This window comes from Biomphalaria glabrata, chromosome 6 (genome assembly GCF_947242115.1).
Source record: "Biomphalaria glabrata chromosome 6, xgBioGlab47.1, whole genome shotgun sequence".
In the NCBI taxonomy this organism is placed as follows: domain Eukaryota; kingdom Metazoa; phylum Mollusca; class Gastropoda; family Planorbidae; genus Biomphalaria; species Biomphalaria glabrata.
Window position 1 is genome coordinate 42,162,056 of NC_074716.1, and position 14,879 is coordinate 42,176,934.

The 14,879-nt window shown below is 32.6% G+C and overlaps 1 protein-coding gene and 1 long non-coding RNA gene across 2 annotated transcripts; one reads left to right on the forward strand and one right to left on the reverse strand.

Moving 5' to 3' along the window:
• Positions 1-6,902: 6,902 nt before the first annotated feature.
• LOC129926779 (uncharacterized) lies at positions 6,903-10,398 on the reverse strand. Its single transcript, XM_056032635.1, has 3 exons — positions 10,323-10,398; positions 9,256-9,319; positions 6,903-7,538 (listed from the first exon to the last, which is right to left on the reverse strand). Exons 2-3 carry the CDS (start codon positions 9,317-9,319, stop codon positions 7,228-7,230), a joined length of 375 nt encoding a protein of 124 aa, XP_055888610.1. The 5' UTR covers positions 10,323-10,398; the 3' UTR covers positions 6,903-7,227.
• A 947-nt stretch (positions 10,399-11,345) lies between these two features.
• On the forward strand, positions 11,346-14,460 carry LOC129926780 (uncharacterized). The gene is made up of 3 exons (XR_008778516.1): positions 11,346-11,482; positions 13,088-13,151; positions 14,073-14,460. It is a non-coding gene; the product is annotated as an uncharacterized LOC129926780 (long non-coding RNA).
• Positions 14,461-14,879: the final 419 nt, after the last annotated feature.

Genomic DNA, 14,879 nt, shown 5'->3' on the forward strand with positions numbered 1-14,879 from the left:
CGCTCCGTGTCCACCCAACTCTACTGGAAACTAACATTAACTGGGAAAAAGTTGGTCGTTTTCCTATCCATATAGCACTCTCGTTAACTATGAGCCACAGAAGTCTGAAGTCTGAAAAAATACTTATATATTGACGTGCGCGCGTGAAGTTTTTCTTTGCATTTAATATTGGTGTTTTAGCGTATAGGAAGTAGTTTCTTTTAAGTGCGTTTTGTTGTCTAGAATATTGTGTGTGTGTGTGTGTTTACGTCATCCTTAGTTCCCGCAAGAGAGAGAGAGAGAGAGAGAGCTTCTTTTGTGAGCTAGGTAGCTGGTTGTTTGTTTCCCCCTTGTAAGGGGTGTTAGGCTTTTGGCTATGGGAAAGTGTGTCGCCTTTCCGCCCTTGGAGTTTTGCAGTAACTCTTGGTGTTGAGGTGTAGGGAGTTGAGGTTACGTTGGGCGCCGAGATGGAGTGTGAGCGTGAAGGTGTGTTATGGAAACTTATTGGCGTGATATTATACTAATTCTTAATTCAATGATGCCTTCAATGATAGTGATGTATATGTAAATATTTTGATAACTTATAATTAATTATTATTAAATATTGTGCATGTTGACAACTGTTGTTATTCACTAACTGTTCAGTTGAATAACTGTTATTCGATGTTCGTATTTTACCTGCCATTACCTTTAGGTTCTTGTGTTCAGGCTGGGGATACGGGACCATCATATTATACCCTACTTAAGCGACTAAACCCACCTGACATATATCATTTGTATTATTGAAAAGAATAAGTAAGATAATTTTTTAACAACTATTTTTAGCGGCCCCCGTAAGGAGAAAAAGCCGCTATTAGGTGTGTGCAAAATGTCCGTCTGTCCGTCTGTCCGTCTGTCACAGATCTCGAAAACTAGAAGAGATATGAAAAATATTATTTCATCATTAAATGCTGCTTGAAAAGTTTAGGTGCAACGGCTACTTTTGATTGTCTAAAAGCAAACCGTTTAATTTATAAAATTAATTATGCAAGCGATTTTTTCTTAAAAATACACCAATTCTAAAACAATTACGTAAATGTAAGGGAGGCAATGTTACAATATGCTAACAAAGATGGACTATCTTTGTGTATTTTCAGTATCACTAAGTCAAATATATTTTAAAAATGTACAGGAAATGTTTACAACAAATATAAATAATAGTTAAAGATGTTTTTTCTGGTCAACTAGCTGCTAAAATTAAAAAGAAAACATTTCTGTTTGTTTATAAAGGCTAATAATGCACTTTGTATGTAAATATCACGCACATTTTTTTTAAATGGACTTTTTATGCAGCGATTTTCGTGCAGTAGCGTAACGTCGCAACATAATCAGGTGCTAAACCAATTCCTTAAACTTTTTTAAAAATCTGATTTTATTTTTTTTTTTTTTAGTGCCCCAATCCGAATAAAAGAAGATTATTTTTGTGCGTCTTGTCTGTTGGTCGGTCTGTCCGTCACGTATAGATTAAAAATACTAAAACTCTAAAAGCAATTGAAAATCTGATTCACCCTTTTATTTTCCTCCTGTAACATCTGAATAGTTTTAATTATCTAAAAATTGATTGTTCCGGATTTTTTTGTGCAAAACTAATCAACCCCAACAAATGTTTGTTTGCTCTTCTAATTTATATTACATTCAATTTCCATGCTTAAACGTTGCAAAAACACATTATCAATAATATGTTGTTCCGTTTTTTATGTAAATAGCATATTAATGCTAAATCAAAATCTCTATACTGACTTATATTTCATTAGGTGTAAAAATGTTCCGGATATTGTTTAATAAAACATGAATAATGCCTAATGATTGTTTGAAATCGCATAATTTACTAATATTACACTTATATTATTTGACAATGCGTCACTTTAATTTGGTTATCAATATCAAATTGTTCCGTATTTTCATCTGTAAACAAATTTTAAAAATATCGACAATAGGTTGTTCAGGGCTTTAAAAAAAAGTACTTTACTAGAATTGATTACTGAACATTACTTTTTAGACATTTAATTTTCTTGCTGAAACATAACATAGAAGTTTTGTAATCGATAAAGAATGTTCCGGATTTGTTTCTTACAAATCGTCGTCAGAAAATTTTTAAAAAAATCTACTAACGCCAAATAATTGTTTGAACTCACTCTTCTAATTAATAAACAAATAATATTCTCATTTACGAAATAATGTTTTTAAGGATTTTTATGAAAAATATTTTAACTCACTACTCTCTTACAGTTCATTTAACTTTCTACCTAAAACATTAAAAAATCTAATTATCTTTAATATTATATTATGTTCCGATTTTTAAGGGAAACAGAATCCAAACACCAAAGTAAGGTATGAAAATCTCTCCACCTGGCTGTAGTACATCTAATTTTTATACGAGACCATCCAAAAAATTTAATTAACGGTATTACATTTATCTGAAATTCTCTTTTTCTTTTACTATTTATACAAACATCCGGAACAATCTATTATATAAACTTTTCAATTTCGTTCATACCTAAAAATTATTGCGATGTTTTGAAATGTAAAATAAAGGTTAATCAATTTTTAATAACTTTTAGTTGTTTTTTTTTTATATCAAGATGACGGACAGACCGACTGACAGACAAAACGCAAAAACAATGCGGCTTTGATCCTCTTTAAATAAATTCTATTAGAACTCAGTGCACCAATGTCTATGAACCCTCGTTAAATATCTCGTGTAAATAAAGACATTTTTTTATGATACCGGTACTAGCCTATTGTGAGGTAATGGAATTTTTTTTTTCTTTGACGTCATATGAATGACTCTTTAAATGTAATGCTAAAAGAACGCACTCGGTGCACCAATGTCTATTAACTCTCGAAAATTTCTCGTATTGATGAAAACATATTTTAGTCTAACTAAGCCGTGTGACGTAGTGTTTTTTTTTCCTTTGACGTCATATGGAATGAATTCTTTAAATGAAATGCTAAAAGAACGCACTCGGTGCACCAATGTCTATGAACACTCGATAAATGGCTCGTAAAGATGAAGACGATTTTTAGTCTAGCTAGGCCGTGTGAGGTATTGTTCTTTTTTCCTTTGACGTCATATGGAATGAATTCTTTAAATGAAATGAAAAAAGAACTCGGTATAGTAATGTTTATTAAGCCTCGTTATGTGACTCGCGTTTAAAAAAGGAATGATATTTTGATTTAGATCTAATCTAGATTTTTTAAACTAGATCTAGATTTTTATTACAGTATATCTAGATCTGGATTTATATTCTAATTAAAATTATTTTAGAGTCTTGATCTACAATTTCTAGATCTAGTTAGGACTAAAATAGACTAGATTAAGATGTAGAATTTCAATTTCTAAACTTTAAGTGTAAAAAAAAGTGTAGATTTTCATTTCCAAACGTTTTGATCAATATTGCAATGTTTTAATATACTAAAACTAATCTACTTTTTTTATTTAATTTAAATTTAAATTTACGGCAAATGAATCTTTGAAACATTATTACTTTTGACCATCAAAATTAAATCACCTCTTGAATATTATTTGCGAATATGCAGATCCGACAGGGATCCGACTTCGACGGGGGCCGCCTCTGAGTTTGTGTAACACAAACTCTCTTTGTAATCTTGTTTTGTTTTTTATTAGTGAAAAAGAAAATAAAACAAATATACATCATTACAATTCATAATTATATATATATATAGGCCTATGTCTAGTTTGTTGGACCGTTAAGGCTAGATCTAGGTCAATATTATAATCAGGATTAGTAGGCCTACTACTGTGTTATAGTGCACTTGTACTGTTCGCATCAGATTTACTTCTTGATGTGATACTACTGCTTATATAATAAATAAATCTGCACCCCCTATGCTATTAGAAGATAAGCTATATAGTGTCAAATGACGCCTCGCTTACAAGGGAAGTTGATAACCGTCTGGCCAGTGCATGTAGTTCTTTTGGACTCTTCTAGGCGAGAATTTGATGGAGTAAATCATTCCGCCTGCCTACAAATCCAAGCACTGGTTCTCTTAACCCTTCTATATGGCTCTGAGACATGAGTACTATACAGAAAGCAACTAAGACTTCTTGAATGCTTTCACCAAAGTTGCTTGCACTCCATCATGGACATACAAGACCGAACTACAAACAGCGATGTGATTTCTAACGTCGATATGGAATGTATAGAGGCACTTCTTATGATCAGTTATGGACAGTTACGCTGGACAGGGCACGTGTCCAGTATGGGGGACGAATGTATGCCAAAAGTAGCCTTTTTGGTGAGTTAAAAAGTTGTCGACGCAACAGAGGTGCCCCATTGAAACGCTTTAAAAACTATCTTAGAGCCTTAGCTGACAGAGAAGAGAGCTTCTGTTTTCATGCGGCCTCAAAACAAGACAGCTGAAGGACACTCACAAAGGCCGCGAGATGAACAATTGAGATCGAAAGGAAATCCGCTGCCGAGGACAGAAGCAGACGGCGAAAAGAAAATTTTAATAGACCACCGGCGGACAATGGTTATGCTTGCTTTGTTGTGGGAAAATATGTAGGTCACAGCTTGGGCTACGTATCCACGGGGAATATTACATTCCTCATTAATCTTTGAAATCGAAGACAAGCCTTATTATAATTATATTAGTAATTAGGTCTGCAACTTCCTTGAGAGGCGTCAGTTGGGAGGGTCTGCTGAAACAGGGTGCCCGATCAACGGCTTTGTTGGTGAAAACAGTGCAGGACACTATCTCGTTGTGTATCAAACGACCATGTCATCGTCTCAACAACAGCCTTGTCAACTGAAGAAAGAGAAAGTGGCACCTGAGGAAAACAATGCGGGGAACATGCTCACTGCCTCCTGTGGCTCCCACTAATCGACCTGAACTGTCAAACCTCTACTCTAATATGTAGCAACATCATATAACAACTTAGACAGACATAATGTCCTTTCAACATACCAACATAGCTTTCGGAAATATAGATCATGTGAAACACAACTAATAGGACTAATTGGTGATTTTTCAAAAGGTTTAGATAACAGTGAGCAAAGAGATGCTATCTTACTATATTTTTCCAAGGCTTTTGACAAAGTTCACCACCACAGTTTGCATAAAAAAATATTTTGGCATTGATGGTCGATTGCATCAGTGGATTAAAGATTTTCTAATACTGAGAGAACAAACTGTAATAATAAATGGCTCTAAATCAACACAAAAACAATAAACTCAGGCGTACCTCAAGGAAAAGTCTTAGATCCACTACTATTTTTAATTTACATATACGATTTACCAAATTGCATTAGTTCAGGAACAAAAGCCAGATTATTCGCAGACGATTGCATAATATATAGACCAATAAAAACAACACATAATCCAGAAATTTTACAAAGAGAATTAGATGAATTACAGAAATGGGAATCAAATTGGAGCGTGTCTTTCCACCCACAAAAATGTCAGTTATTAAGAGTAACAAAAAAACAAAAGCAAATTAATTCCACTTATCTTATTCATGGTAAATCGGTAACACAAACTAAAAATGCAAAATACCTAAGTGTTAAAAAAAAAGAAAAACTGTCATGGAAACCCTATATTGATGAAGCTATCAAAAATCAAACAAAGCATTATATGGCCTCCTTTAGTCGCGAAGCGACTATGGATCATCTTGGTGAGATGAATGCCTGGGCATTAGCTGTGGTCGGAAAGATGTCGCCCACACATCAGTTCCCCCCTCTCCACGCAGCTGATGTATCCAAAGGAACGGCAGTGCCGATACAGTTTGGGGTCAGCAGCATCGCAGGTTCTGCCAGAGTGTAGCACTGGGTGCTGCAAACTGCCTTAGGGTCGCCAGGGTTTATTAAAAGAAATTTCTATAAATCAAAAAAGAACATAAAACCAAAATGTTATTTAACCTTGGTTAGGCCAATAATAGAATATGCATCATCTGTTTGGGACCCCTAAACTCAAGAAAACATTAAGAAACTGGAACAGACACAAAATAGAGCTGTGATATTTATTACATACAAATATTCACATTTGACTAGAGTAACACCTTTAATAAAATCACTAAATTTAAAAAGCCTTCAGGACAGAAGACTCAAAAGTAAAGTAGCAATTATACATAAAACACTGAATCATAATCTTCAATTACAAAAAAAAAATTTAATAAAATAATCAGAAAGACACAAAGATAAAGGCACATTCTTCGTTCCATATGTTAGGACAAATTTGTACAAATACTCCTTATTTCCTAGTGCTATTAGAGAATGGAATGGGTTGCCCAAGCTAGCCAGAAAAACCAGTGACTTGGCAAAATTTAAGTCATTGGTTAATATGCATGACTGAATGCATGACGCGTAGAGCGTAATCATCTTCTTTTTTAAAGTAACGTCTGTATTATATAAATAAGATAAGAATCATATCTGGCATAATTAGAGTGGGGACCAATTATATCTGGCATATCCAGAGTGGTGACCAATCATATTGTAATTAAAAATCATTTTGCATCACCAAAGTAATGACCAATCACGTCCTATTTTAAACTTTGGGATGTTAATCTAAATAATTATTGAACATTTTATTTCTAATTTAACAACTACTTTCTATTGCTTTTCTTTATTCTGTTTCATTAGATTCTGTATTGAGTAGCGAAACTTCAGGTAAGATATTTATATTTTGACATTTTTTGTCAGCGCAATAGCTCTACATGAAATCAATATTGCCTATACAGTATATTAATGCATATTCATAGAGCTATTGAATGAAATTTAAGATTTAAGCTTTATTTATATTTATTTTTCTTTTAGATTATACTTTGAAACGAAGGGACATTAAAAAGATTAAACAAGCGAAAGTCAGGAAGCCATCAGATGTCGAAATGTAAATGATAATGAAAATTACGTGTACGTACGCTTAGTTATTTAGATAATTAGTTTGATAGGTAATTAGATAGTAAGTGTAATAAGGTTTACCTAGACGTTAATGTCTCTCTGACTTTGACAAATTACTTCGAAGATGTTTGAGTGTCTTGTACGAGTGTATCAGGTGAGTTCTTTGAACGGGAAAACTATCACAAGAACAAGTGAAGAACTAATTTCAGACAGTTTTAACGATGAAATAGCATTTAATCTCTAAAAACCACAGTCGAGTCTCTGTCAATAATCGATGTTATCACCTTGAAGTCCTAACACCAATTGAAAAAAAAACAAAATAAACCCCACTATCTGTAATGACTTTGGATCATCTAAGCAAGTCTTCTAGTTGAATCTCTATATAAGGCAGATCTGCTTTCTCACCCCATGAAATGATTGTCGTAGCTGTACTAGCGAGACCTTCAACATTGGTTTGCGAATTCCATAGGTCACCTCCAATTATGTCTAATTTGGCAAAAACAATTTCCAAAGCCTTCTTGATGATTTCCATGACAGTTTCAGCACCAAATACCTTTTCGGCGTGTGAACACAGATCAACCAAAAACTTTAAAAATTTCTCTTCACGCTCAAAAAATGTTTCTAGACACTCGGGAATATCCCCAATAACGTAAGAGAACCCTGGAATATAAAAAAATCGTGTAGTGCGTTTATTTTCCTCTTAGAAACAAATGAATGCTAGATTTATGTTAAAAAAAAACAACTCATATTAACAGACAATTAACAAAAGTTTAAAGTTAGCAATGACTTGAAAAAAAATAAAATTGGTTTAAGAATTGAAATATTTTTAAACGTGAATGGAAAACATTAAAAAAGATTAAACACTGTCGCAGTTAGTTTTTTCTGTAGTGTATATTTACAAATATGTACACAATCAAATAGTGTCACTTTCTTTTATAGGCAATAACATCATTGGTGTCTTTTTTTTTTATTTTGTGCAGTATTTTTTGTCTCTTGTCGTTTTATCATTTGATGTGACGTCGAATTTCATCTTTAATTTTTTGATGATTTTTCAGCATCTTGTTATTTATAGATTACCTGTACATTTTGTGGTCCTGAAATTTTCTTTTGCATTACGTTACTGGACAGCCTTAGCGATTGCCTTAGATCTTACTCTTAGTAGTACTCTTTAACCCCTATTTAAGGGGAATTTCATTTCACGCTAGTCAACCCGCTGCAAAGCATACGCCACTATTTAGTGCTTCTGTGAATAAGAACAACGGACAGAGCGTCGTCATAGTTGTTCCAATGTTTGCAAAGAAAGCTTACAGCCATCTTACGAAGATCGAGAGCAACAGTTTCGTCGATGACATTTTTCCAGAACTACGCGACTGATAGAAATAAACAGTTACCTGATGCATTAATTTCGACTACATTGAAAGAACTGTTGACTCTTTAAAACATATGTGAACCGGTGGCCATGGTTAGGAAGCGTAAGGCAATACGAAGGGTTAGATAGTCTGCGTGCGAGGTGCCCCTGTAGACTTGTTCTCCCCCCCTCCTCTTTTTTTTCACCGCGAAAGTTACGTGGGGAAACTCTAGTCCGACCTGAAGAAATAAATGAGTTATCATTCCATGACATTTTTGTCGAGGGATGGAGAGTCGACGTGCGTGTCCCACATGGTCGAGCGACGAAGAAAATTATATATATAGATTGTAATTATATTTTCTAATAAGGATTCGTTCGTATTTGTAGTTGTAGATCAGGCGTTAGAATTTGTGATTTATTTTTATAGGGTTTCAATGTTGGCGTTACATATTGATACTGAGGGTTCTGGTATTACCCTGAACATTGTTGTCATCATCGTTGTCATTATTTCTTTCTCGGAAGATTCTACTATGCTACTATCAAGAAGTGATGTTTATAAACAGTTTGAACAGTAGCTGTTACAGAGATGAATCGTTGTCATGCGTCGGGAAACTGAAAGGTTGTTAACATCAAGGTTATCAAGCAACAGAGTAAAAGGTGCTTACTTTATTAATACTATTTGAGTATTTACTTGGACTGAACTTATGATTTATTAACTTTATATGTATTTGTAATGACCTATCATTCACATTATTAATTTTTCATGTCATTGTACAAATATCAATGCATTAAATTCATAATTTAATTTTAAATCGTACATACACATCGTTTATTCATGTATGTACAACTGAGTGTGTGTATGGTGTGTCTGTTAGGCTATTGTTGGGAACTGGTATAATTATCAAACAAAGAGAAAACATAATTAATTTTAACACATACTCATGTACATATTGCAATTAAATCTAAATTTCACAACCTAGACAATTTAATATCTATAAATATATAATCAAAGTTATGACAAACACTAACCACTCCATTCAGCGGCAACAAATCCTATTGCAGCAACAAGTACAACAAGAATCAGAGAACGCATCTAAAGGTAAACAAAAATGTATTTAAATATATATGTAATACAAAAAATATTATTAAGAACTAATTTTAAAAAAAATTACATAAAGGTTTATTATGAATAAACATTTGTAAGACAACAAAATGTGGAGAAAAACTTTTGAAAAATATTATTTACATATGCAAAAAGTAGATAGGTATGTAGATGTATGTAGATGCTGAAAAGCATGTCTAAATGATGAAATGTAACTATATATATATATATATATATATATATATATATATATATATATATATATATATATATATATATATATATATATATAATATATAGCCTACGTAAATAGAGCATAAAAGGAACTGTATTAAAGTTAAAATATCAAACTAATAACTAACAAAAAAATGTAAATATTGTAATAACTCAATAGCTAGGTGCGTAGAAGTGGAAACTAATCTGGAATTTCCTTAGTTACAGGATGATACATTAATAACTTTGAACGGAAATTGGAGACAGATTCACAGACAAGAGAGCTACTTCTGTGGTGACTAGAACAAGACGTGTTTTCCAGATCTAGTGACATGGACTGTGCCTTTCTTTGGTGGAATATACTGTATTATTTAAAATGACATTTTATGCTTTGATTTATAGTGATAGTGCTGTTGTTTAATAGGATATGATGTAATGAAAAATCACTACTAAATATATATTCAAACATCAACATCTCAAGTCACAACAGACACACAAGCTGTGAACACTATAACAAGGAACGAATAGGAGATTATTTACAAATATGACTTTTTCCACTAAAAAGCGCTATATAGCTATTTCAGTTTTCATATTACAAAAATTTTTGATTTTTTTTTTCACCTACATTTTAATTTTTTAAAATTATTTCTCGTCTCGCATAATCTGATCTCCTTAAAACTGTTGTGTTCAATAATCTACGCAACACGAAGATAATGTTTAAAAACAGATGAAGCCGAGGTAAAGACATACATGCACGGCTAATAGTACATTAAATGTTTACCTTAACACAGGACAGTGGGTATCACTATCCTTATGAAAAATTTTAAAAATCGCAGACTATATCAGGATGATGTAAAATCAGACTGGTCTACAACTCACAGTATTTCAAGACCTCAAACTCGTGTGATTGACACATTCAGCAAACAAAAGTACTTTCACATGTAACAGATGCCTATTATTAACCACAGCTTCAATATATTAAACATGCAATACAAATAGATAAAAGCTAATAAATTCGTCTTTTTTTTGGGGGGTGGGGGAGGGATAACATAATTAATTCTTACTAATAATGTTTATTCTACAAACATTATAAGCCCATTGACTCTGCGCATTCAAATAAATGTTATGTCTTGAAAAACAAAAAAAGACAAACATAGAAATATGTGTAATCGTAAAAATACAGTTTTTATTAGAGGTCCCCGAAAGGTGAAAAGACGCTTTTAGTTTTGTGTGTTCCGTCTGTTCGTCCGTCTGTCCATCCCGTTTAAATCTCGTAAACTATAAAAAATATTGAAAATCCAACATCAAATTATTTTAGTCCATTAAATGTTCTGATGCAACGTCTACATTTTTTATTTAGTTAACAGTATGTATGTATCTATGTATCTTTCTATCTCTATCTATCTATCTATCTATCTCTCTATCTATCTATCTGTCTATCTATCTATCTATCTATCTATCTTGTTAATATACATTTATTTAATATATATTTTAATATATAAACTTAATATACTTTTATATACATATATCCTGTAGACATTTAACTACTAGAGATAAAAAAGAAAGAAACTGAGCCTATACTTATTATTCATAGGTGTCAATCATAAGACGTTATAATTCTTTGCTAACAAAGTGTCATGAAATTTAAAACAAAAAATAATTAATAAAGGTTTCTTTTCATTATTACCAAAAAAAAAAGAAATATTTATTAGCATCTTTTACAAATCCATGAGCAATTTTTGTTTTTTATTGAATGTGTTATTAATAAAAAGACACATGTTTCATTGCATCTGCTTCCAATTGTTGTCAAGATCTCGTGTCCTAGGTCTTTAAATACTCAGAGTTGTAGACGAGTCAGTCATTGCATCAACCTGATCCAGTCTGTCAATCTTTTGATTGTTTCCAAAGCTGCTGATCTCCACTGTCTAAGCCTGTTTTAAGGTAAGTTTATAATTTGCAGAAGGCTCTATATGTAGATACTCAGCAAAGTTAAGTATTTGATTTTTAAAACAAATTTTTTTTTCACTACAACGGAAATCAAAGAATTTTAAAAAAGAGAAAGAAAACGATATGTTTTCTGAAAATAATGAGATAATAAATTGTGACGCATAAATGGAAATAAGCAAATACTGTTGTTGTTGTTTTCAAGTGTATAACTTAGACTTACATTTAGAATTAAGTCCTCCCGCGCCGTTCGGCACATTGGGCGGCTCTATAATAATCTGTCATTGGCAATGTCTGAAGCCTCCTCCCACCTGATGCCCACTGTTCTGAGGTCCTCCATGAAGTGGCAGCGCAAATAATATGAGCACGTCCCTGTTTGCGCTTTCCTCGTATTGGCCTCCATGTCATCGCAACTCTTGGTATGCGTAGTTCATTTGGTCGCAGAACATGCCTCATGCAACGCTCTGTCACAACGGACTCCCAGATCGGCATAGGGTTTCGTTGTTTGATAACCGATCTTTGTAAATGACTCCCAAAATCCGTCTTAACCATTTTTGTTGAGCCACATTTAGTCTTTTCTCAATTTTGACATATGAATTTCATGTCTCACATGCATATGTTGCAGTTGGAATGATAATTGTGTTGAGAAGGTGTATTTTTGTCTCAAGCCCAATGGCTTGGCTTGTGCAAATAGGCTACAGCCTTTGTTTCCTGCATTTTCTATTCGGCATGCTACATCATGGTAAGCATCCCCATATTTTGTTATGATGCTGTCAAAGTACGTGAACTTGTCCAGCTCTTCAAGCTTTGACTCTCCAAGTCTGACAGGGCACAATTTGCCTTATAGCCCACTCGCAAAAGTTTAATCATGTTTAAGTTTATCAGGAGGCCAAATTTGGGTGCCTCTCTATCTAGGCTCTCCGTCATTTCTTGTATGCATTTATTTGTAGCCCCGAGTAGTGCAACATCATCAGCAAAGTCCAAGTCCGTCATTCGGTTGTGTTCATGCCATGAAATACCAAAGGCAGTCTGATTCATTGCTCTCCTCATTATGTAGTCGATGGCTAGGAGGAAAAGGAAGGGAGATAAGATGCATCCCTGTGTCATACCTGTCTCGATGCTGAAAAAACTCGGTTGTTCCTTCTTCTGTTATGTGTATATATATATATATATATATATATAGGTTGATACATATCTACCTACCTAGATAGATAGATAGATAGATAGATAGATAGATAGATAGATAGATAGATAGATAGATAGATAGATAGATAGATAGATAGATAGATAGATAGATAGATAGATAGATAGATAGATAGATAGATAGATAGATAGATAGATAGATAGATAGATAGATAGATAGATAGATGGATGGATAGATAGATAGGAATATCAGAAGTCAGAAATTATTATCATTATGGCGAAAGACGAACAATCAATAGAAGCCTTACTTTTTTAGTAACGAATTTTTTTTTTTCAAATATTCACCTTTATTTTTTTTTCCTTGTCTGTATATTTATTTACATAACAACCCTAAATGTTTTGTTGTATTCTAATTTCCTAACTTTGTTTTTAATGTATCTCTATTTTTTATTTCTCTAGATGCGTTCTCTGATTCTTCTTGTACTTGTTGCTGCCATAGGATTGGCTGCGGCTCTATGGAGTGGTTAGTGTTTGATCCATTTTTCTACTGTCATTCATATTTTTACTAATGATTCGATTTTTTCCACGTTATTTCTAATTTTACTATTTTGTTAATTGTCTGCTGCTATGTTTTCTATTTACTTGACACACGGGGTTAGAAAAATCGCCAGCACAGGGATGAAACAATAAGAATTTTTTCTTGTTTTTCTTTAAATTGATAGAATATTTGATCTAAAGGTATACGCGCAGGAAATATTCAATTCTTATCTTATGGTGCCTCAAAGAAATAGAAGGAAAGTAGCTGACAGCAGAAGATAGAATCAATTAAAAACTGCCACAAATAAAGCAGGGCAAACAAAAGATGCCCAATGAAAAGCCCTTGTAAAATACGGGTGAAGAAAGTTTCGGCATCTTAAATAAATCCCTTGGCTAACGGCTTTGCGTAATATTAGTAAAAATATGTATGTCGCACCAGGGTTCGCGTAGTCACCGAACGAATGCACTCATCTCTAATCTTTGGATTGAATATGTAACAATAATTTTTTTTTTATTTTATAATCGAAAAATGCCTTCAGTTAAAAAAAATATGTTTAATGCCAGTTGTTAAACTAGTTTAAATTATGTATATCTATTTTAGTTGAAAGTAATTCTGATAAGATACAATGCCTCTAGAACCGTACTAATTAAATTCTCTTTATCTATCGTAAATAATAAATGCAATGCATTTATGTGCCTTAATATTTGTGTTGTCTATTATATTTGCATATACAACAGTTACTTGTATTATATGTAGGTTATGTATATAATCATTTCATCTTGTTATTGGAAAAAATGAACACGCTATATACACATTATGACAAAATCTACTATTTAGTTTATATTTCCTTTGACATTGTGTATGTGGTGTTGTAATTTTATTATTATTATTTTCTTTTATATTTAGAATCTTCTTGCAATGAAGAAGGTGTACAGCTTCCTGAATGTGTAACTGAATATTTGATGTGTAAAGAAAACGTTGTCTCTGTGCTCAAAGCGATAGTGCTTAGATACGATGCAAGTGTTATCCTTCAATCAATGAAGGAAGCAGGTTTGTTGCAAAAGATCGACCGGCTAGCAGCAAACGTTGTCGATCAAGTGTATGCAATCGTGCAGGACGTACCTATTGAAGATACCAAAAATACACTTGAAGGACTGCAAGGACAAATACTGTTTTGAGATTTGAAACAAAATTCAGTGTATGACAAAATAAAATATATTAAGTTTATGGTGTCCACCACAATGTTCACTTTTGGCAAACAGTAGTTACAAATTAAAAGTGCAAAAAATAATTATATATCTGAATTTTTTATTTTTGAAAAAAAAAATGTATTTTTTAAAATTATTGTTTTTAATAAATCAATCAACATTTAGATCAAGTAAACATATGTATTTATCTGTTGTAGAATTTATTCGAATGTTATTTTATGCTTATTTTCCAGTAAGGTATCTATCTATCTATCTATCTATTTATCTATCTATCTATCTATCTATCTATCTATCTATCTATCTATCTATCTATCTATCTATCTATCTATCTATCTATCTATCTAGCTATCTATCTATCTATCTATCTATCTATCTAGCTATCTATCTATCTATCTAGCTATCTATCTATCTAGCTATCTATCTATGTGTCTGTATATCTGTTATCTATTTATATATTACAGAAAAAAATATTTCTAATGATATGAGTGAAAAACTAGATTCGCAC

Excerpts from the sequence above, each read along its gene's own strand:
- LOC129926779 (XM_056032635.1), bottom strand. The coding sequence starts at position 9,319 with ATGCGTTCTCTGATTCTTGTTGTACTTGTTGCTGCAATAGGATTTGTT. Across the intron at positions 7,539-9,255 it reads TGTTGCCGCTGAATGGAGTG|GGTTCTCTTACGTTATTGGG; the intron begins GTTAGTGTTTGT and ends TTTATATTCCAG.